The sequence below is a fragment of the Molossus molossus genome, unplaced genomic scaffold (genome assembly GCF_014108415.1).
Source record: "Molossus molossus isolate mMolMol1 unplaced genomic scaffold, mMolMol1.p scaffold_m16_p_24, whole genome shotgun sequence".
Lineage (NCBI taxonomy): Eukaryota > Metazoa > Chordata > Mammalia > Chiroptera > Molossidae > Molossus > Molossus molossus.
In genome coordinates this window covers 6,676,464-6,699,347 of record NW_023425360.1, presented here as the reverse complement: position 1 = coordinate 6,699,347, position 22,884 = coordinate 6,676,464, and the positions used below count along the sequence as shown (strand labels likewise).

General features: G+C 46.1%; 1 protein-coding gene across 4 annotated transcripts in view; it reads right to left on the bottom strand.

The window, feature by feature from the left end:
- SV2B (synaptic vesicle glycoprotein 2B) overlaps positions 1-22,884 on the bottom strand; it is a 103,500-nt gene that overhangs the window by 14,112 nt on the left and 66,504 nt on the right. For all 4 annotated transcript variants that reach the window (XM_036278036.1, XM_036278037.1, XM_036278038.1 and 1 more), the window contains 7 exons: positions 16,525-16,705; positions 16,057-16,208; positions 10,008-10,141; positions 8,405-8,494; positions 6,416-6,526; positions 5,560-5,648; positions 2,550-2,714 (listed from right to left, as the gene is read on the bottom strand). In XM_036278036.1, coding sequence (XP_036133929.1) covers positions 2,550-2,714; positions 5,560-5,648; positions 6,416-6,526; positions 8,405-8,494; positions 10,008-10,141; positions 16,057-16,208; positions 16,525-16,705 — 922 coding nt within the window. The remainder of the gene's footprint in view (positions 1-2,549; positions 2,715-5,559; positions 5,649-6,415; positions 6,527-8,404; positions 8,495-10,007; positions 10,142-16,056; positions 16,209-16,524; positions 16,706-22,884) is intronic.

Genomic DNA, 22,884 nt, shown 5'->3' with positions numbered 1-22,884 from the left:
GATTCAATGGGACAATCTATGTCAGCACTGAAGACAGCACCTGGCACACAAAAGTGCTCAGTCACGTTGGCTGCCATCATTATCATCACTGGCCTCGTTAACTTTGTCATGACTATCATTATCATCACCGATGTCACAACAGAATGTCACCGCACATTGGAAACCTCATAAATGAATTCTTGTCAATTCATCTCTGTAGGGAATGATGTCATATCATGAGTGACATCAAGCCATCCATAATGTCTCTTCGTTTTCAGCACTTCTAAATGTTCTAGTCAAGTCATGGCAACATCGTCCCTGGGCAACGCCAACACAAGATCTCTCGACTTCTACTGAAGAGTCCTCCGAGTAGGAAGTCCTGGGAGAACCCTAGAGAAGTCCGGAGTCCACCACCCGTAGCTTTGGAGTTGCCATCTCTGGGGTGGCCGCTCTCAGATGATAGTGGCTCTGAACTGTCCCCACAGAATGTGTGTGCAGGTATGGGCACATGAAAGTGTAGATGTTTGTGACTGAGAGTCTGCATTTATTTTTTTATTTTTTTGGTACGTGCCCCTAGCCGCTAGGGCCCAGCGGGAACTGAACCCGGGACTCTCTGGTCCGCAGGCCAGTGCTCCAACAGCTGAGCCAAACCAGCCAGGACCGAGAGAGTCTGCATTTAAAAAGCCATCTGGACCCTGGCTGGTTTGGCTCAGCGGTTAGAGCATCAGCCTGTGAACCAGTGAGTTACGGGTTCAATTTCATTCAAGGGCTGTACCTCGGTTGTGGTTCATCCCCAACCCTGGTCTGGTCGTGTGGGAGGTGGCCAGTCAATGTGTCTCACATTGATATTTCTCTCTCTCTCTCTCTCTCTCTCTCTCTCCCTCCCTCCTTTTCTCCCTCCCACTCCATCTGAAGATAAAAGAAAAAAATATCCTCAGGTGAGGGAGGAAAAAAATAAAACGCCACCTGGCCCTGGCCGTTTGGCTCAGCAGTCAGAGCATCAGCCCACAGACCGCAGGGTCTCAGGCTCGATTCCTGGTCAAGGGAACGGACCTGGGTTGCAGGTTCAATCCCCGGCCGGGGTCATGCGGGAAGCGACCAATTGATGTGTCTCTCTCACACCGATGTTTCTCTCTGTGTCCCTCCCTCCCTTCCACTCTCTCTAAAAATCAATGAAAAAATATCCTCGGGTGAGGATTAACAAAATAAATCAATAAAAACTTGAAAACAAAAATAGTCGTCTGAATAGCTGAAATCCATGGCCACTGCTCCTGAGTCCTAACCTTCTTCCTGAAGGTCTCAGATGTGTAGGAATAAGAGTCCTCTTTCCCCTCACGCTTTCTTTCTCATCCTAAGTATCAGGGAATGTTTGATAAGGTCTGGCCTTAGAGCCGCAGGGACCGCAGACATGCTGACAGGCACAGCAAGTCACTTCACTGGGACACAGAGGTGGGCATGGTGGAGCAGGTGGACCATGAACTGGAGGAGAGGGGTCGTGCTGTTCTGTTAATTCTTACGCAGGGGCGGGGAGATGTGGGCCGTCTCTATCCCTGACACTGACTATCTGGTCCGTGGCTCTTCTGTTGCCACTACGCAGCCTGACCTGATGAGGGCGCTGAGTGCAATTCAAGGAGGAAAGTAGCAGAGGAATCGCAGCCCCAAGTAAACTCAGTCCTGTCCTGACCCACCTGGCCGGCTGCAGAGGGTAGCCTCCAAGATCATTCTTACCGCCTGAATTTCATCTGTCCCGGGAGTAGAAAGAAGGGGCGTTAAGAGGATTGAAGAGGCAGCCCCACAAAAACGTAAGAAGGCCTGGCCGGTGTGGCTCAGTGGTGGAGCATCGACCCATGCACCAACGGGTCACTGGTTCGATTCCCGGTCAGGGCACATGCCCAGATTGTGGCCCGATCCCCAGTGAGGGGCATGCAGGAGGCAGCCAATCGATGTTCTCTCTCATTGATGTTTCTATCTCTCTCCCTCTCCCTTCTTCTCTCTCTCTAACATAAATAAAGAAAAAAGAAAAAATGTAGGAAGAACTTTTCTAATACTCAACTCGTTGTTCCCCAAAAGGACAACACCCTGGAGTCGGGCTGGCCATGCTGACCAATCCCTAAAGGGAATATTGGGTTGGAGAAGAATGGAAGAAAGTGTCCCATTAGCTTCGGCCCGAAAAGGGGTTCAGAGTCAAAGAAAAAGCTCAACAGCCAAGCAGGGGGTTGGTGCAAGGACTTCAGCAGTGAGGGGTCTGGCAGACAGCATCCACGGGTCACAGCTCCCTGTGTATCTCCATTAAAGACCTGAGCTCTCAGGCAAGACGGTCAGGTTGACCCTCCTCCGTCAAATGCCTCCATCCTTGAACCAACCAGCTGTATCAGAAGACTGGGAGCCAGCATAATAGAGATGCGTCCCCAGGGGAATTGCTCTGGCAGCCGTGGTAAGTTGTGCTACCACAACAGATTGGAGCTCATTTCCCTGCCATGCTGAGCTCTTACCTGTCCAGTGGCTCTCTCCCCAGAACACCCCGCGGGCTATCACCCTGATACAGGGAAAGCCCCTGGTTTCTCACTTACTTATCGTTCACAAACTTCCCGTGCTGGTGAATCTGATTTTCCATCGTGAAGTTGATTGTGGCCCCGTAGACGTGCTCACCGAAAAACACCTTCATCTTGGACCTGTATTCTTCATCTTGAAAATACCGGATCATGTCGGGGAACCAAACGGTCAGTCCATAGTAACTGGAAGAGAGGAGACGGGAGGCTCAGCAGCCTTATTCTTCCGTTGTCAGACTCTGCATTCCTGCTCTGATGCAGAGAACACTCATTTTAAATGCATGTGTGTGGCTCGTTAGCAGAAAATCTGATCACGTAAAGCATCGTCGTAACAGATCTAAGGGGAAAAAATCATGACCATCTCTATAGATGCAGAAAAGGCACTTGATGAAAAACCAACATTCATTCCTGATAAAAATACCAATAGACTGGGAATTGATGAACACTTTCTTAACATGTAAAAAATACATGTCTCAGCTCAAAAGGCAGAGTCTTACTTAATGGGGAGACACTAAAGACATTCCCACTGACATCAGAAACAACACCCGGACACCCATTATCACCACTACTATTGAACTCGATATTGTAGGTCTTGGCCAACTAAGTTAGACGAGAGAAAGAACGTAGAAATATAAAAAAGCAAGAGGTAAAATTACCTCTATCTGTAGATGATATGATTTTTTAAAAATGTGTTTTTATTGATTTTTTTAGCGAGAGAAGAAGGGAGAGAGAGAGATAGAAATATTGATGTCAGATACATCGATCGGCTGCCTCCTGCCCACCCCCTACTGGGGATGGAGCCTGTAACCCCGGCATGTGCCCTGACTGGGAATCGAACCAGGACCTGTCAGTCCATGGGCCAATGCTCAATCCACTGAGCCACACCTGCCAGGCGATGATATGATTTTATACCTGAAAAATTCAAGATAACCAACTCAAAAAATAGATATTGGACATATAAAAAAGATGCTCAATCCCACTCATAATAAGAAAAATGCAAATTAAAACTACGCTGTGTTAACATTCTCACCTACCAGACTGTCAAAATGCCAAAGTTTCAAAAAACACCCTGTTGGTGAGGCTATAGGTAAATAGGTGTTCTCATAAATTACTGGGAAAGGGACAGAATCATATAATACCATATGGAGGATAATTGGTCAATGACTAAAAAAAAAAAAAAAAATTGCTCATGGATTTACCCCCTTTTACTCCATAATCCCATTTCCAGGAATACATTCCTGATAAACTTGCACAATAGAAAGCAGGCTCGGAACAGCGACTCCTTGTGGCATTGTTTGCAATAGCAGCAGTCTGAAAACTCCCAAGAGTCTAGCAATAAATCCCTGGTTGAGTAAAGTGAAGTACTTCTCTCTGGAGGGCTGTGCACGTGTGCTATGCCGCTGTGAAGAGTGAGGAAAGTCTCCGTTTACTGGTCTGAGAGATCTCCAGAATGAATATATATTGTTAAGTGCAAAAAGCAGATGCACCCTGGCTGGGCTGCTCAATGGTTAGAGCACCAGCCTACGGACCAGAGTCCTGGGTTTGGGTCCAGCCAAGGGCATGTACCTCAGTTGCGGTTCATCCCTGGACCCTGTTGGGGTTGTGCGGGTGGCAGCCACTCTATGTGTCTCTCACAACAATGTTTCTCTCCCTCTCTCCCTCCCTCCCACTCTGTCTGAAGATAAATGTAAAAACATCCTCAGGTGAGGATTTTTAAAAAAAAAAGCAGATGCAACAATGTGTTCCTTTGAATAAGAAAATGAGGAAGAAATAAGTATATAGAATTATTTAAATTTGCAAAAAGAAACTCTAGAATGATAAATAGGGAAATAAAATATGATTGCGTATAGGAGGCAGAAGGGAATAGGTAGAGGGCATTAGAGCCCATTTAATTTCTTGGGGAGCGTCTTTGGTCACGGGTGGTGATGAACAAAGCAATATCACAGATGGAAGTTTAAAATCTCATTGAAAGTTCCTAGGGGTTGATTGTCATTTATTGAGCATGTATTATAGTACCAGCAACTATTGCAAGCACTATTATATGCAATGAAGCAGCCTTATGATGCTGTAAGTGAGCCCCCAACCTTGCACAGAAAGAAAGGGCATGTTATTTGGAGGTGAATTAAGTAACTGGAGTGAGAGCCACTGTTTGAGGGAAGAACTAGCTAATCACCAGTCATATTATATTTAAGTTTCCTTATTACAGACCAGTTTCCCTCTTCTGCCTGTTTAATATTCAGTGACACTCAGGGTGCCTACTCAGCACTCATTCTTTGCTTCTTCCTTGGGACCAGACACTCAGTTCTGTACCGACCCTCAGGAAGGCTAACGGCGTCATCAGCTCAGCGGCAAATCCTGATGGGTCTAAAATTGGCGGGAAATCACATCGCCTTGGCCAGTGATCAGTTTAGCCCTGGGCGTGTGACACACGTGTCCTGGGAAAGGTTTCCTCACTAGTAAAAAGGGAGGCTTGCCCTTGCCGGTTTGGCTCAGCGGTTAGAGCATCGGCCTGCGGTCCAGAGAGACCCGGGTTCGGTTCCCGCTAAGGGCATGTACCTCGGTTGCAGTTTGTCCCCGGCCCTGGTCGGTTGTGCGGGTGGTGACCACTCGATGTGTCCCTTTCACGTCGATGTTTCTCTCTCTCTCTCTCTGTTCCTCTCTCTCCCTCCCACTCTACCTGAACAAAGAATGGAAAAATGTCCTCGGGTGGGGATGATAAAAAAAAAAAAAAATTTAAAAAGGGAGGCTCAGGGAGAGGGTCTTTGGGACAGAATGCCAAAGCAACCCAGGCACCTTGCGATCACAGTCACAGCCTGAGACTGACACTCCGACAGCCTGCCCGCCTATGGAGTTCTTGTTACAAGAGTGAGGAATTGTGTCATTACAGGCACGAGAGTGGCTTGCCCATTACCTGCGACCAAAAGCATCCAGTCTGATACAGACTCCCCGAGTCAGAACCAACCCCAATCCTCGGTCTATAGATGACGCGCGTGAAGCTCAGAGAAATCAGTGAGCTTACGTAAGAGCTTACCTCAAAGCCATGGTGAGCCAGACCACAGCCAGAATCAGCGTGTTCATCCGGTAGGGCCCCAGCACGCAGTACTGCGCATTGTCCCAGACCTAGAACGCACACCAGACGACAGCTATTAATGGAAGGAACTTGTGACTCGGGAAAGCTCATTTCTAAGCTTTTCCTATGCGTTCCCCAGGAATCCCTGGAGAGAATGGGCAACTATTATCTCCCAGAGGTGGCGATCCTATTCCAATGAAGGCTTTCTCCTCTTACTGGCCGGCCTCAGCCTCTAACAGTCCTGGATTTCAAGGCTCTGAAGAAACTTGAGGACTGAGTTCTCCCTGCCTGCGGGAATGAGTTGATGTTCCAAACGTAATGACCATGCACCGAAGTCATCCCGTCTTAGCCGACGCTGGCCGTCAGGTGCCTGGATGCTCAACAGCTGACTTGCCTGTAGGGAGATACTTCTCTGCAGAAATGGCCTTATTCTTCAGGAAGACTTTCTCGGAAATCCCTTGCAAATCTCAACGGGTCATTTATGTCACTCACTCCTCTCTACCTTTGAGTTATTTAAAGAGAAGATGCTAGAGAGAAGGATGTTTACTCATACTACCATTGTATCTACATTCAGAATCTCTGCCCGGGCAAAGAAGAGCAAAGACGAGAAACTAAGGTTTAGAGAGTTTGTGGCTCAAGGGCTCACAGCAAGCGAGAGGCGGTCATGGGCGCTGACGCGGATGTCACCGTGCAGGGTTGCTTCCTCCCCATGGCACTGGCTTGGGTTGATGGTGCTCGAGACTTCTATTCTTCACCCACTGAGGTTACAGATTCCCACAGAGCCCGCTTCCTAATCACTACGCATCTCCAGTTATACCTGCTTGAAAGTGGTCTTGAATCTGACCAGGCAGCGTTGGTACCAAGTTCCTGTTGCACTTTGGATCTCGAAGAACTCGTCCGTTTGCTTGGGAGTTTTAATATGGGAAACCTGTAAAACAAAGGTGAGCTAGATGATCTCAAACCTGCTTTGTATCAGACTTTTCCATTTCTAGTTGAATGGGACTAACCTTACCAATTTGAGGGCCAGAGTAGCCTTTGGTGACCCCCTCATTCGGTGATTCTTAACCAAAGATGTACATAGCATCTCTGGAATATTTAGCCCTCTGCAGACAAAGACGGATCTGTCTTTTCCCTCAGTCATGCCTTTGAGAAGTTAGTGGGTCATAATTCACTAAATTCCCATTTATATCTGATTTTCCCACAGTGGGGTTGACTCTACCTTAAAATTCACAAGTCTGTCCTCAATGAGTATTAACAGCACAGAAGTCTAGAACCCATGTACAAAATAGAGTATGTGTGTGGTGGGGACATGGAGTTTGCTATGCAGGACATTTTAAAAACACAACAAAATAAGAGAAAATATAACTTCCCCTGTACAGCAAAGAAAATCATCAACAAAATGAAAGAGCAATCTAGTGAATGGGGAAAATATCTGCAAATCATATATCTGAAAAGCAGTTAACATCCAAAATATATGAAGAACGTATACAACTCCATAGCAAACACCAAACAATCCAATTAAAATGGGCAGAGGATCTAAATAAACATTTTTCCAAATAAGACATACAAATGGCCAATTGGCATATAAAAAGAAGTTCAACATCACGAATTTTCAGGGAAATACAAATCAAAATCACAATAAGATATCACCTCACACCTGTGGCTATTATTAAAAACAAACAACAAACAAACAAACAAACAAAAAAACAAGAAATAGCAAGTGTTGGCGAGGATGGGGAGAAATGGGGACAATTGTGCACTGTTGGTGGGAATTTAAATTGGTGTAGCCACTATGGAAAACAGTATGGAGGTTCCTCAAACAATTAAAATTAGAACAACCCTATGATCCAGCAATTTCATTTGGGTATTTATCCAAATAAAACAAAAACACTAATTCAAAAAGATACATGCACCCCCATGTAGGTGGGAGTTAATCCGGGAAGGGTTTTTGGAGGAGAGAGATTTGAGGCTGGGTCTGGGAAGAAAGTTATGCCAACAGGTACAGAGATGCCTGCAGTGGGCATTCCTTGGGGTTGGCCACATTGCTTGGTGGGGAGGGACACAGATCATGGAAACTAACAGGACATCTTCATGGAAATCACCATTTACTAGTTTTTTAACTTTATAAACTAGCAAGAAAAAAAAAAAAAGGCAGGCTAACAGCCCATTGGTGGTAAGGATGGAGAGAAATGGGCAACTTGTTGCTTGTGGCCTTGTACACCGTATTGAAATGTAATTTGGCAATGTATCTCAAGAGATAATCAAAATATTCAAGCTCTTGGAACTAGTTGTTTCGTTTCTAGCCATCATCTCCTAGAAAACAAACCCAGAACATGAAGAAAGGGAAAGAAACTATATGTGTGAGGAGGTTCATTGAAGCAATATTTACAGGAACAAGGTAATGAAACGAGGGAAATAATATCTAAGCTTAGGGACGTGTTTAGAAAAACTGTGTTAATGCTCCTAATATTGATGTTCACTAAAAGGATAGTTATGAACACTACAAGACACCGTATAGAATGCTCATGCGAACTCTTACGTAACATATATACGTAAATACATGTAATTACGGTAACCCCTCATGAATACAGCTAGTTCCTTTTTCTTTCATTATTTAATAATTGTCGGTACTGAGGTTATCCATCAAAATGTAAAGAATTCATTATTTCACAGTGATAAGAATGTCAAAGGTTTTATTCATCTTTTGGCAGACTTTCTGGGATGTGCTTATATAATGACGTTATTTTTTCAGCAAAGCAAACCAGGAAAGAGGGGTTCCTCTCCCTGACACGGACCACACACTCACCGTGAACACCTTCTCCGGGGTCCCCTTCGCTCTCATGTTGGTGTCGTGGACTTGCTTGAGAATCATCCAAGCTTCGTCATGTTTGCCCATCTGGAAATACCAAGGAAAGAGAGGTGGAAAAATCCTTTGCTGCTGAGTGCGGATACCCAAGTCCAAGGCGATGGGATGTGGACTTGCTACTATTTAGGGCTTGTGAAAGATGAGGACAGGTTCCCGTCACCAGCCCACCAGGGAAGGATAATGACGTTGAGCCTTCAAGGTCTAGATGCTCGGCATTAACATCGTTATGTGCTAGGAGTAACTGCTCGGAGCCGGGAGGTTGAACGGACCGCTGAGTGGAGGTCATATCCTCACTGAGAGGATAAAGCAAACACACACGTTATACGTTGAACTGTGCACCCCCCAAAAGATACGCAGGGGTCCTAACCTCCAGGAACTCACGATGTGGCCTTATTTGGAAAAAGGGCTGCTAAGGGTGTAATTAGGATGAGGTCATTCTGGAACAGGGTGGGCCCCGCATCCATATGACTGTGTCCTTATAAGAGTCATGTGAAGACGCAGACACATAAGGAGGAGGCGTGGACGACAAAGGCAGGGACTGGCGTGACACAGCTATGAACCAAGGAGGAAAGGCAAGGCAGGGTTCCCCGAAGGGCTCCAGAGGGAACGTGGCCCTGCCGACACCTGGATTTTGACCTTCCAGCCTCCAGAAGGGTGAGCCTACAAATGGCTGTTACTCTGAGCCACTCAGACTGCGGTCCTCTGTTATAGCAGCCCCAGGACACCAATACACAACCAGGCGTAACTGTTGAGATATCCTGGTTAAAACACTTCCTGCGCCCAGCTCGTGTGGCTCAGTGGTTGAGCATTGACCCATCCCCAAGAGGTCACCAATTCTATTCAGGTCAGGGCACATGCCCAGGTTGTGAGCCCGATCCCCAGTGGGGAGGCAGCCCATCGATGTTCTCTCTCATCAATGTTTCTATCTCTCTCTCCTTCTCCCTTCCTCTCTCTCTAAAACCAATAAAGGAAAAAAAATAAAAAAAAACAACCCTCCCTGCGGTATGTGTTGCCTGGTCAGTGGGAAATTCAACAAGGAGGATCACTCTGAAGGAAGGTCTAGGAGCCCCAGAAGTGAACGCAGAATTGGGGCTATTACAGCCTGTGAGTCCTACTGCCCCTCTACCAGCCCCGCCCTGTCTGACCACTGCACACACAAGATCCAGGTGGGAGGCTCCAAGGACTCATCTCTGGGGAGCAGTAACAAGCTTTCCCACAGATCTTACAAGCAGAAATGTCACACAGCTTTGCAGAGCCTCATAATCGGGACCTCTGGAGAGAGTGGGTGCCAGAAGCAGCTTCAGGAGGCCCCTGCACCTGTGCCCAGTGCTCCGTGACCTCCTGAGCCCCTCTGCCTCAGGTGGTCCATGAACCCATGGCAAGCAACCATCACAGACAGCGAGGGAGCCGATTTGATGATGGGTCAGGACAGCCAACATGGAGGGGTTCGCAAGAGAGGAAGAGGGTCTAAAGGGCTGAGGAAGCAGAGCTAGCTCCTGTCTCTCTCCCATTGCTCTTCCTTGGCGCAGGGGCTCTGACTCACCTCTAGCAGAAACCGTGGGCTCTCTGGCATGAACCTCAGGGCCACCAAGGACACGGTACAGGGCAGAGCACAGACGATGACAAACACTCTCCAGCTGTGGTAGTGGTAGTGGGTGCCCATGCTGAAGCCCCAGCCTGCCAAGGAGAAAGCAGAGAATTTCTGACACTACCTTCAAGCACCGGCTCTCCAACTTCAGGGCACGAGAGGAACACCCGGAGAGCAGGTTCAAATGCAGACTCCCTGCTGTGCCCCCAAAGCTACTGACTCCCAAGTCTGGGATGGACACCGGGACTCTGCATCCTAAAACCCCCAAGTGGGCCTGGCCTGACATTTATAGGACCTTGGGTGAAAGAGGCAACATCCCATATTTCTATATACCCTTTGAAATTGCAGTTAACAACCTGTTCAACAACAGATGTTCTATCCCCTGCCCAGCACTGCACACGAACCACCCACCCCAAGGGACCCCCTCCCATAATCTTCCTTCCTCACCCCTCCTACAGAGTGAGGGGCCTCATGTTCACATGTGTGGACACACCATACACACCACCATGGTGACGATCAACATCCCTGTCATGATCACTTGAGTTTAGTGTTAATTCCTGGGTCCTGAGTCACCACAGCAGGATCTGAAGAAGCAGGGCTCCTGGCCCTCAGGGAACCCTTGTTTCATCAGAAGGGGTGTGGCTGAAGGAAAGCCAGAACATGGTCTAATATGACCAAGGTTGTGAGCTGTGGGATAATATGAAATATAACAACATCCACATCATAGGAGTTCCAGAAGAAGAAGAAAATGAGCAATGGTCAGAAGAAGAAGAAAATGAGCAAGGGTTGCCATGGCCGGTTTGACTCAGTGGTTGGAGTGTCGTCATGTGGACCAAAGAGCTGTGGGTTAGATTCTGGTCAAGGGCACGTGACTCTGTTGTGGTTCGATCCCTGGCCCTGATCAGGGCCATGCAGGAGGCAACCAATTGATGTGTCTCTCTCACATCAATGTTTCTCTCTCTCTTTCTTCCTCCCTTCTTCCCTCCTTCCCACTCTGTCTGAAAATCAATGGAAAAATATCTGCAGGTGAGAAATAAAAATAAAAAATGAACAGGGGTTAAGCTTGACTGATGTGGCTCAGTGGTTGAGCATTGACCCATGCACCAAGAAGTCACCCGTTTAATTCCCAGTCAAGGCACATGCCCAAGTTGTTGGTCTGATTTCCAGCAGGGGGCATGCAGGAGGCAGCCAGTCGATGTTCTCTCTCGTCGATGTTCTGTCTCTCTCTCCCTCTCTCTAAAAATCAATAAAGAAAAAAATTGGTTTTAAATGAGCAAGGGTTAGAGAATATATTTGAAGAAATAGTGACAGAAAACTTCCCTAACTTGGTGACGGAAAAAGGCATACAAGTTCAGGAAGCACAGAGAGCCCCAAGAAAGAACACAGAGAGGCCCACACCAAAATACATAATAATTAAAATGCTAGAAAGTAAACAAAAAGAAAAACCCAGAGCAGACAGAAGGAAAGAAATAGTAAAGGTCAGAGTGGAAATAAACAACATAGACACTAAAAACACAATTCAAATGATCAATGAAATGAACTGGTTCTTTGAAAAGATAAATAAGATTTTTGCCAGACTGACTGAGAGACAAAGAGAGAGGACCCAACTAAACAAAATCAGAAAAGAAAGAGGAGAAATAACAACTGACACCACAGAAATACAAAGGATTATTTAAAAAATACGATGAACAATTTATAAAGTGTTCTGCCTCAGAAAGATTGTTTTATGATAATATGTTTAAATTATCCGAAATCCATTAGCCCCTCATGCCTCTATGGTTTTTATGGTGATTTTAGTAATCTGCATTTCCCATTTATGAGGCACATGTTCGGGGCCTTAAATTAAATAAAATTAAAGCGTGAACTGCTCCCCCAATACACGGAACAGCTATTAACTTGAAGAGAGGAATTGCTCGGTTCATTGGTCTTTGGCTTGCCCTACTGTTCTGTGTCGGGATTTCACACATAGCTGGCAGTCCTGACTACAACGGGAATCACTCTTCCATAATACATACATTTTTTTTTTTCCTGAGTCCCCAGGAAAACATTCTGAGTTTTGTCATTTTCTTTCTCAATGACTCGGTCACCCAAATTCCTGGTACCGAGACCTCCCATCGCTTTGCTCCTGCGAAAGCAGTTAAATAGGTTGCACAGCCGTGCGCACACCCCTGTCTCCTCTCTGTAGTGACCCCTGCATGTGTCCTGCTGAGGGTGGAAGGTTAGAGGATTAATGTCTTAGGCATCTTAACAAATATCATCAAATGTCTGGTTCACTGTGGACCAAACATCTGGTCCTTGCAAAATGAGGCTTAAAAATCAATAATCAGTCTTCTTTTACTGGGCTCCAAGTCTACCATATTTCTAGGATGGGTTTTCCCCAAGTTAATGCCTGTTTCAATTGAGCCAGATTATCTAAGAGGCTTGTATTTTTTTTTTTTTTTTTACTTGCTCAGCGGTAGAGCATAGGCCGGTGGATCAATGAGTCGTGGGTTCGGTTCTGGCCAAGGGCACATACCTCATTTGTGGTTCATCCCTGGCCCTGGTCGGGGTCATGCGGTAGGCAACCAGTCAATGTGCCCCTCTCACGTCGATGTTTCTCTCTCCCTTTCTCTCCTTCTCTCCCCCCACCCCTTTGTCCGACGATATATAGAAAAATATCCTTGGGTGATAATTTTTGTTTTTAAAAAGTATACATTTTGACTTTAGTTCTTTGGTACTACCAAGGATTGGCACCACTCAAAATAGTCTATTTTCCCATTTCTCTTTTTTCCCCCCCTCATACTCCATTCCCCTACCTCCAACACTGTACTACCTTTTATTGAGCATTTATTTCCCTCTTTATTCTCCTTTCTCTTCCCCTCAACTCTTCGTAAGAGGCCTGTATTTTGAAATGGGATGTTAAAGTCACAGATTTCATCTGAGCATGCAAATAAAAAACACCGTGTCCAATTGGGGTACAATATGTAACCACGGGCCCTGCTGTCGATCAGTGGAGGTCAGTCAGCAGCCACGCAGTCCTCTGCCTGGAGCAGCCCATTCAGTCTTGGTCGACAGCCTCCCCACCTAAATGCTTTTATTGCTCTCTTAGAAACCAGATACCCAGGCACTGGTGTGGGTGTGTGGGTGTAGAGTGAAGAGAAAAAATTATGCAGTGTGCAGTGACCACTGTGGGTTGGCTCCCCCACAACATCCCCCCAAGATCTTCCTGTGTTGCACTTATATGGTTTTGGGGGGCCTGACCCCCAGCCCCAGTGCCAGGAATGAGAAAGGAGGTATATGTAGACCATTCAGGACCTGGCATCCTCTGGGGTATAGTGATTGGCTGAGGTGGGCACATGAACTAAGCTGATCCAATCAGAGGGAAGACAAAGACCTTAGCTCATTGGTCAGGTGGAGGGCATGCCTCCTCGGTAGACAAAACAGTCTGCAAATAGGGGGCCTAAAATTGCTTCTGCTTTTTAGAGGGAAACTAGCCCATAACTCCCCTTTGCATCCCAAGACTTGCTGAGTGTTAGGACTGGGCCAGGTCCGTATTATCAATGTTCTGTTTCCTTCCTCACTCCGTTTTATAGCTGAAGGAACCAAGTCTGGACAAGATGGAATGACTTGCCCCAAATCACACAGCACCACGCCTTTGACTCAGCTTTTATCCAGATTTTATCTGCCCCCCCCCCCCAAAAAAAATCTTTTACTCAATTTAAATGTGGAAATGGTTTCTTTGGGTCCACACATTTGGATCGTTAACTGGGGAAATGATACAGCAAAAGCTGTTGGGGGAAAGGGAATTCCTCAGACACACAAAACCAACAGCACAGCACACGGGCAATTAAAGTGTGTGTCCGGCCCTGGCCGGTTTGGCTCAGCGGTTAGAGCGTCGGCCAGCGGTCCGGAGAGACCCGGGTTCGGTTCCCGCTGAGGGCACGTACTTCGCTTGCAGTTTGTCCCCGGCCCTGGTTGGTCGTGCGGGTGGCAGCCACTCGATGTGTCCCTTCACATCGATGTTTCTCTCTCTCTCTCCCTTCCTCTCTCCCTCCCACTCTATCTGTACAAAAAATGGAAAAATATCCTCGGGTGAGGATAAAAAATAAAAAATAAATAAATAAAATAAAGTGTGTGTCTGAGTGTAGAATGCAGAACCTGATCTTCGGAGAAATACAACCTGGTATCCAAAACTGTGCAGCACGGCTCCGGGTGACAGAATTACTGGGAACACTCTTCAACTCTTTTATTTTATTATTCCTGCTCCTATTTCTTCTCTGTTTCTGATACAAAACCCAGTGGGTTCTCAGGTACTACATCTGACAAAGATTACATGATGTTCCCAAACCCATTTCCTCTCCTTTCTGGGCACAAGCTAGATTGCTTTGCCGGGTGTCCTTTGCAAAGGGTGTGATCATATTAAAGATTTGGGGCAAACGGGATGAGAGCAGAGAGGATGTCCCCCACTTCCTAGCCTGCCCTGCCCATATTCAACTGCTCATGCTCTTTCCCAAATCAGCGACCTTGAAGTGACATGTTGGAGATGATGCAATCATAGGCTAGGAGTCTGAGTCCCCAAATTATGGACGGAACAGAGCCACCTGCAGATCAGAGACATCAGTCAGACTTTGCAGGAGAGGGAAACTTTGATTGTGTTAAACCACTGAGATTTAGGATTTATAGGATTATCAGAGTAATGCCCCAGCCTCTCCTTAATTAATAGAGGAAGCACCGTCTCTACTAAGACTTCAAAAATATATATACATTGTGCCTCCATGAGCCCAGAACACACCCAGGACCACATTGAACACAAGGACACCAAGGAGGTGAATGAGCAAAGTATTAGTTAGCTTCAGGCACAGTAGTCTGCTACCCCCATCCCTCCGCAGGTTCTAAGTCATGGCAAAGCCTACACCCACAACGGGGGCTTTTCCAAAAGTGACTTTGCAGGGTGCAGTCGGTACCTGTTGCCCAGGAGACACAAAGAGGCGTCATAATCAAATTCAAAACGGCTGCCTCCTCCCTGCTTTGCCGTTGACAGAAGCAACAGTGAGTGTTAGCAATGCCAGGTCTCTGTCTAGAGAATCCGCTTTTTACAATTATCCAGGATAATAAAGTTGTCCCAGCTGAAACAGAGACCTTGCCTGTGAGGCTGCTCAGTGTCTTCAGTCTACAAGACTACTGCATGGGGGAAGAGGAGGGCGGGGCGTATCAGTATACAAGGTCATGCCAGGGCAGTGACCTTGGCCAAATCACCACCTTCTCTTGGCTTCTCTGTCATCCTCCATAAAATGGGGTTACTGAACCCCAACTTGTTAAGGAGAGGATAGCTAGAGGAGATAACAGGTGAAGTTCTTATATGCATGTACGCGTAACCGATGGACCCGGACAACAAAGCCGGGTATGGGGTGGGGGGATGGGGACGAGGGTGTCAATGGAGAAAAAAAGGGGGAACATCTGTAACAAAAATAAATTAATAAAAAAAATTTTTTTAAATAAAATAAAATAGCCCTGGCTGGTTTGGCTCAGCGGTTAGAGTGTCGGCCTGTGGTCCAGAGAGACCCGGGTTCGGTTCCCGCTAAGGGCACGTACTTCGGTTGCAGTTTGTCCCCGGCCCTGGTTGGTCGTGCAGGTGGCAACCACTCGATGTGTCCCTTTCACATCGACGTTTCTCTCTCTCCCTCCCACTCTATCTGAACAAACAATGGAAGAAAAAAAAATGTCCTCGGGTGAGGATTAAAAAAATAAAATAAAATAAATTAAAAAAAAAAAAAACAGGTGAAGTTCTTTCAAATAAAAAGAAGGAAGAAGAAAGGAAAGGAAAGAAGGAGACAGGAGGAAGGGCGGGTAGGAGGGAGGGAGGGAGGAGACGCTGTATTATGTCCTGAAGCCCATGTATTGAAATGAGCAGCGAGTGTCCAGTGTCGGAATTCCTTTAGGAAAATCAAGGTCACGCACAGTGAGTACAGGGAATAGGGCTGAGGACAGGCAATGTCTCTGGGCTGCTTCAAGCCAGTGGGCTCACCGTAGTGCGGGATGACGGTCCAGGCCATGGCAGAGGCATAGATGCCCCCGGTCATCCAGAAGATGCCCAGCCAGCTGAGATGCTCCCCTCGCTTCTCCCGAGACAAGAATTCCGAGAAATAGGCGAACACAATGGGCAGAGCTCCGCCGATACTGCAGGATAAGAGAATCAAGCCACACGATCAAAATGGTCACGGCAACAACCACGTGGCCTCGACCCCACCGTCAGGCTCCGTGGTGAAATAACCGAGTGGATTTGAAACACTGGCCAAGGAAATGGCAGGTCGTATTGACCACTTACACTGTTGGACCACTTAACCCCTTTCTAAGGTCAACCCCAATGTGGTGTCTTGGGAGTGGGATAAAAATCCAGTCCAAGGTTTTCCTGGAGGGAGCACTCAGAGATCGAGATCCCGGATGGATGGACCACGGTTCTAGGGGGCCCAGCTGAAGCTCTGAGACTACGTACCCTATGCCTGAGATGAGTCGGCAGAAGAGGAAGGCCCCATAACCTTGCACAAAGGAGGAGACGGAGGCGAAGGAGGCATTGAGCGCCAGAGACACGCTGAGGACTCTCTTCCTCCCCAGCTTATCAGCCAGGCCCCCCAGGACGAAGGCCCCCGCCATCATTCCCAGATAGACTATCATCCCTGCCAGGAAACAGAGAGGAGGGGGAGGAAAGAGCAGACAAAACATTAGAGGCCGTGCAATGCTTTAGAAAACCCAAGGCCCATGTTTATGCATCCTAGAAATTCCATGTCACCGACATCAAAGGTGGAAGGCAACAGGTGTGCTTGGAAAATTAGACGTTCCGTACAAATTCAACTTCTTAGGAATGCTATTCAAAAAAAAACCAAAAACAGTCTCATGGGTTTTTACATGAGTGTACACATACTAACATAGAACTGGGTTTGATGTTCCTTTTTTATAGACTTACTTAGATGTACAATATGCAGAAGGAAATGTTATCATTTTATTTTTAAGTAAAAAAAAAAAAAGTTTTTGTGCTACAAAATCCTTAACCTGTGGTGCTACGTTTAAAGAGAGAATTTCTAGTCCTGGCCAGTTTGGCTCAGTGGTTAGAGCGTCGGCCTGCGGTCCTGAGAGACCCGGGTTCGGTTCCCGCTAAGGGCATGTACCTCGGTTGCAGTTTGTCCCCGGCCCTGGTTGGGTTGTGTGGGTGGCAGCCACTCGATGTGTCCCTTTCACGTCGATGTTTCTCTCTCTCTCTCTCTCTCTGTCCCTCCCACTCTATCTGAACAAAAAATGGAAAATGTCCTCGGGTGAGGATAAAAAAAAATAAAAAAATGACCTTTAAAAAATAAATAAATAAATAAGAGAGAATTTCTAGTACAGCATAGGAAATATGGTCAATAATATTGTAATAATTCTGTATAAGGTCAGTTGAGTACTAAAAATGTCAGGGGGAACACTTTGTAAAGTATATGGTTCTCTAACTAATATGCTGTACACCTGAAACAAATACAAAATAATATTAACTGGAAATTGTAATTGAAATATTATTTTTAATTTTTAAAAATGTAAAGAGAGCCCTGGCCGGTTTGGCTCAGCGGTTGGAGCGTCGGCCTGCGGTCCCGAGAGACCCGGGTTCGGTTCCCGCTAAGGGCATGTACCTCGGTTGCAGTTTGTCCCCGGCCCTGGTTGGTTGTGCAGGTGGCAGCCACTCGATGTGTCCCTTCACATCGATGTTTCTCTCTCTCTCTCTTCCTCTCTCTCCCTCCTGCTCTATCTGAACAAAAAATGGAAAAATGTCCTCGGTTGAGGATTAAAAAAAAAAATGTAAAGAGAGACAGAGAATTTCCGGGGAGAAGTCGCAAAGTAGGTATGAGGAATATTGGGAAGGAAGAAAATGGTCCAAATGAAAAACAGCAATTGCCAATGAAACCAGCTACTATTAAACACCCAGAAAGAACATTTCTAAGCTACAACCAGTGGTCATATTTCTTACAGTAACGTGGAACAGAGTAGCAATGCGCTATCATTTCTCAGACACATGTAACTATCACTTGTCTTAGAATATAATCAGCTAATTTAAAGTATCATATAAATATACTGTTGCAGACACATTTATGGTATTCAAGGCAAACCAAGAATCCTCAGAGAGGAGGGAAATCTCCAAAGCACGTGGACAATTTTTTCTTATTAAATATTGAGTGCTTACTAATTATCAATGATCGTGCTAAGTAGATGCGGTATTGACTAAACCCATGGAGGAAACTTTGCAGAACATCGTTCATGCAGAGAAAATGATGCCTACAAGTTTCCTATGTATCCCTTTGGTCAGACTTGACTGTAAATCAAACAATGAATACAAAGTGTCTTTCGCAGACAGGACCTGCTGATGCTTTATTTGTGCAGATCAAAAAGCTGCAATTAGCTAGTTCATCACTTTGTTTTTTTGTTTGTTTTTTTTCTTTTGTTTTGTTTTTTATCCTCACCCAAGGACATTTTTCCATTTTTTGTTCAGATGGAGGGGGAGGGAGAGAGAGAGAAATATCAACGTGAAAGGGACACATCCAGTGGCTGCCACCCGCATGACCCAACCAGGGCTGGGGACAAACTGCAACCAAGGTACGTGCCCTTAGCAGGAACTGAACCCGGGTCTCTCTGGACCACAAGCCAATGCTCTAACCACTGAGCAAAACCGGCCAGGACTAGTTCATCACTTTGAAGGTAGGTCCCCAAAAGGAGCAATTTAACTATTTTCGGCTTTATCTTCCTGGGGACAGATGGCCTTATTTCATTTTTTTTTATAAGGGTCAATTGACACACAACATATTAGCTCCAGGTGTACAGCATGATGAGCTGATATCTGCATATACTGTGAAATCACCACATTAAATCTAGTTAACATCTATCACCACACACAGTTACAGAATTTTCTTTTCTTGTGATGAGACCTTTTGAGATTTACTGTCTTAGCGACTGTCAGATAAGCAATATCGTATTATGAACTATGGTCACCACGCTGTACATTACATCCCCATGGCTTATTTATCTTATAACTGGATGTTTGAACCTAATTACTTCCTTCAGCTACCTACCCCCTTGCTTCCGGCAAACAACATGTTCTGTGTATCTATGAGCCCTGTATTTTGTTCTTGTTGTTTTAAGATTCCACATATAAGTGAGATCATATGGTATATGTCTTTCTCTGTCTGACTTATTTCACTTAACATAATATCCTCAAGGTCCATCATGTTGTTACAAATGGCAAGATTTCATTCTTTTTATGGCTGCATAATATTCCATTCATCCAAGGATGAACACTGGGATTGTTTCAGTATCTCGGCGATTGTAAATAATGCTGCAATAAACATGGGAGAGACGCATAGTTCCTTCTTTTATTATTTCAGTCTAGCAAATAAAAAGAAATGATAACTGCTGTTGTCAATGTTTTTCACAAACCAGGATTTCCTACACTCACCTGCCTTGCAGCCCTTCACCCCCATAGCTGAAAGTCACAAAATATGTTACTTCCTTTGTCTTTTCAGTATATATTACTTCATGAAATATGCCTAAAAGTCTACAAGTATTTATCAAATGCCTGTCATTAGGTAAGCACTATTTCAGTTACTGGGAATATATGGGGTACAAACACAGGAAAATCTCTGCCTTCATGGAGCTTACATTCTAGTTGGGAAAACAGGTAATAAAGAAATAAGTCAGTAAAATATATGGTAAGTAGGCTACTGCTAAGGCTGATTAAAAAAAATAAAATAATGCAGGCCCTGGCTGGTTTGGCTCAGCAGTTAGCGCATTGACCTGCAGACCAAAGAGTCCCGGGTTCAATTCCAGCCAAGGGCACGTACCTCGGTTGCAGTTCAGTCCCCAGCCCCAGTCAGAGTTATGAGGGAGGCAACCAATCGATGCGTCTCTCACATCAATGTTTCTCTCTCTCTCCCTCCCTCCCTCCCACTCTGTCTGCAGATAAAATGTAAAAATATCCTTGGGTGGGAATTTAAAAAATAAAAAAATAATGCAGGGGAGGGAATAGGGAGAGCCAGGGTAGGAGGTGGCAATTTTAAATAAGGTGGTGCATGAAGATTTCACTGAAATGGGATATTTGGGCAAAGACCCAAGTGGAGTAGAACACAGGGATACGTAGGGGAGACTGCTCTTTCCCGGGGAGGTTTCTCTGCGAACTTGGAGGACTCACAGAGCATGGACAGACTGAGGGTTTCCCATGCTCCCCATCTCGTCAATTCCCAGCCATGAGCTCAAAAAATGTACTGAGTGATTTCCCACTATATTAGGTCACCGACACTTGTGTTTGAGAAAATGACTCAACGATTTGCAAATCCAACTCATCAAATGTGTCATGGTGGATGGTGATAACGTGTGGTCAGTGTTCCCTGCTAGACGATGAGTTGTCAGCCCGATCCAGCTCTGGACAGCTAAGGGTTTCCAACATCTGGTTCCCTGCAGACGGAATCTTGCTCAGTTCTGAGCCATTGAGAGTTACGTCTAGCAAGACTGCCTTACTCACTGATGAGGGTGTCTCAAAACCATCTTTGGACCTGTCTCCACCACGAATGAAGTCTGAGTGAGGCTTCTAACCCACCAGTTTTCAATTTCAGCAACGAACATTGTTCCAGTTATTAAGCTATTGTCTCTCAGCTCCAAACCATCCATCCAGCCCCTACTTTGTCCACAAACCACACATGTGCTTTGCCGGACGCTCCCTACTAGGGCCTCCATTAGGGGGCACTAGAGAGAAGCTTAAAGGCTGGAGAAGGAAGAAGAACGGTGCTCTGGGTTTCTGTCAATTTTGTGGGAGCAGTACTTCCTCACTCCACAGCAGTGCCTCTCCAAGCCAGCAGCTGAATCCAATTAGTAGAGTCCAACCCATCCTGCCCTTCCCTCTTGGCCCACACCAGCACCAGCCAGCCAGGGCCCCTCCCCAGACATCCGATCTGTACTCTCCGAGGCCCCATCTCTGACCTTCTACGTTATAATAATTCCAACATCTTCTCTCTATCCCCCCATCCCTAGAGATGGCAACTGCTCCCTGTATTCATGAGCTCAGGAGACATCTAAAACACATTTCATTTGTCCAGTTCATAATTTTTATATTAACTCTATCTGTTCAAATAACTAGTATGATTTGCCTCCTGACTATTCCCTGACCATTCAGACACATGGAGAAGCTGACGAATCTTAGCTGTTTTTAATCCAACCGCTTGGCTCTTAACTAGATGGGGACGCTGAGCCCCAGAGAAAGTCAGCCCCTCCCTGGCACTTAGCGGCCAGCTTTGAATCTGTACACATGGCCCTGCCAGTCTCCTGGCTCTGAGCCTGGTGTTTTTGCTACCAACCTCGCTGGCCAGGGCACAGGAGGAACTAGAGAGAACAAGGAAGGCTTCTCGAAACGCTGCTGTAGAGGATGAAGATACACCATCACCTTGGAAAAGGGATCATTTTGAGCTCAAGACAGTTGAGAAACAACAGACACCAAGCAAGTCCTCTGTCCTGCCCGGCACTGGCCCAAGAGCAGACTTAAAACTAATCGCCAGACTCTTATCAGCTCAGACACGGCACCAAGAGGAATCTACATGAGAAACATTATGCCCTGTCCAGTTTGGCTCAGCGGTTAGAGCATCGGCCTGTGGTCCAGAGAGATCTGAGTTTGGTTCTCACTAAGGGCATGTACCTCGGTTGCAGTTTGTCCCCGGCCCGGGTTGGTCGTGCGGATGGCAGCCACTCGATGTGTCCCTTTCACGTCGATGTTTCTCTCTCTCTCTCTCTCTTTTTCTCTCTCTCTCTCTCTCTCCCCCCCCTCTCCCTCTCTCTTCTTCCCACTCTATCTGAACAAAAAATGGAAAAATGTCCTTGTCCTCGGGTGAGGATTAAAAAAAAAAAAAGTCTGCTCAGTGGTTAGAGCATCAGCCCATAGACCAAAGGGCTGGAGGTTTGGTTGCTCGATCTCTGGCCCTGGCTGGGGTCGTGGTGGAGGCAGCCAATCGATGTGTCTCTCGCACATCAATGTTTCTTTGTCTTCCTTCCTTCTACTCTAAAAAATTAGCCCTGGCCGGTTTGGCTCAGGGTTAGAGCGTCGGCCTGCAGTCCGGAGAGACCCAGGTTCGGTTCCTGCTAAGGGCACGTACCTTGGTTGCAGTTTGTCCCCGACCCTGGTTGGTCGTGCGGGTGGCAGCTACTCGATGTGTCCCTTTCACATCGATGTTTCTCTCTTTCTTCCTCTCTCTCCCTCCCACTCTATCTGTACAAAAAAATGGAAAAATGTCCTCGGGTGAGGATAAAAAAAAAAAATTAATGGAGTCCGGCCAGTGTGGCTCAGTGGATTGAGCGTTGTCCCGTGGACTGAGAGGTCCCAGTTGGATTCCAGGTCCCAGCACATGCCTGGGTTGTGGGCTCGATCCCCAGTAGGGGGCGTGCAGGAGGCAGGCAATCGATGTTTCTCTTTCACATTGAGGTATCTCTCTCTCTCTCCCATCCTCTCTCTCTCTCAAAAATCAATAAAAACAAATTTTAAAAATAAAAATAAAGTTATATTTTTAAAAAACAAAACAAAATAATTAATGGAAAAATATCCTCAGGTGAGGCTTAACAACAACAACAAAATCTCAATCTGACTTTAGCAGAAGAAATTAAGACAATACATTTGGAACATTAAGAGTGCAATGGAGTTACTCTAGCAAGAAGCAGATAAGGGACTAATGAGAAAGCTAGAAAGTCTATCCTTCTCCAGTTCCACTCAAAAAGCTCAGTGGCACAGTACGGCCAGGTCCCCCCAATGTTCTTTTGTTCAGAAAATTGAAAACCACAGTTGCTACTTGCAGAGTCGGGA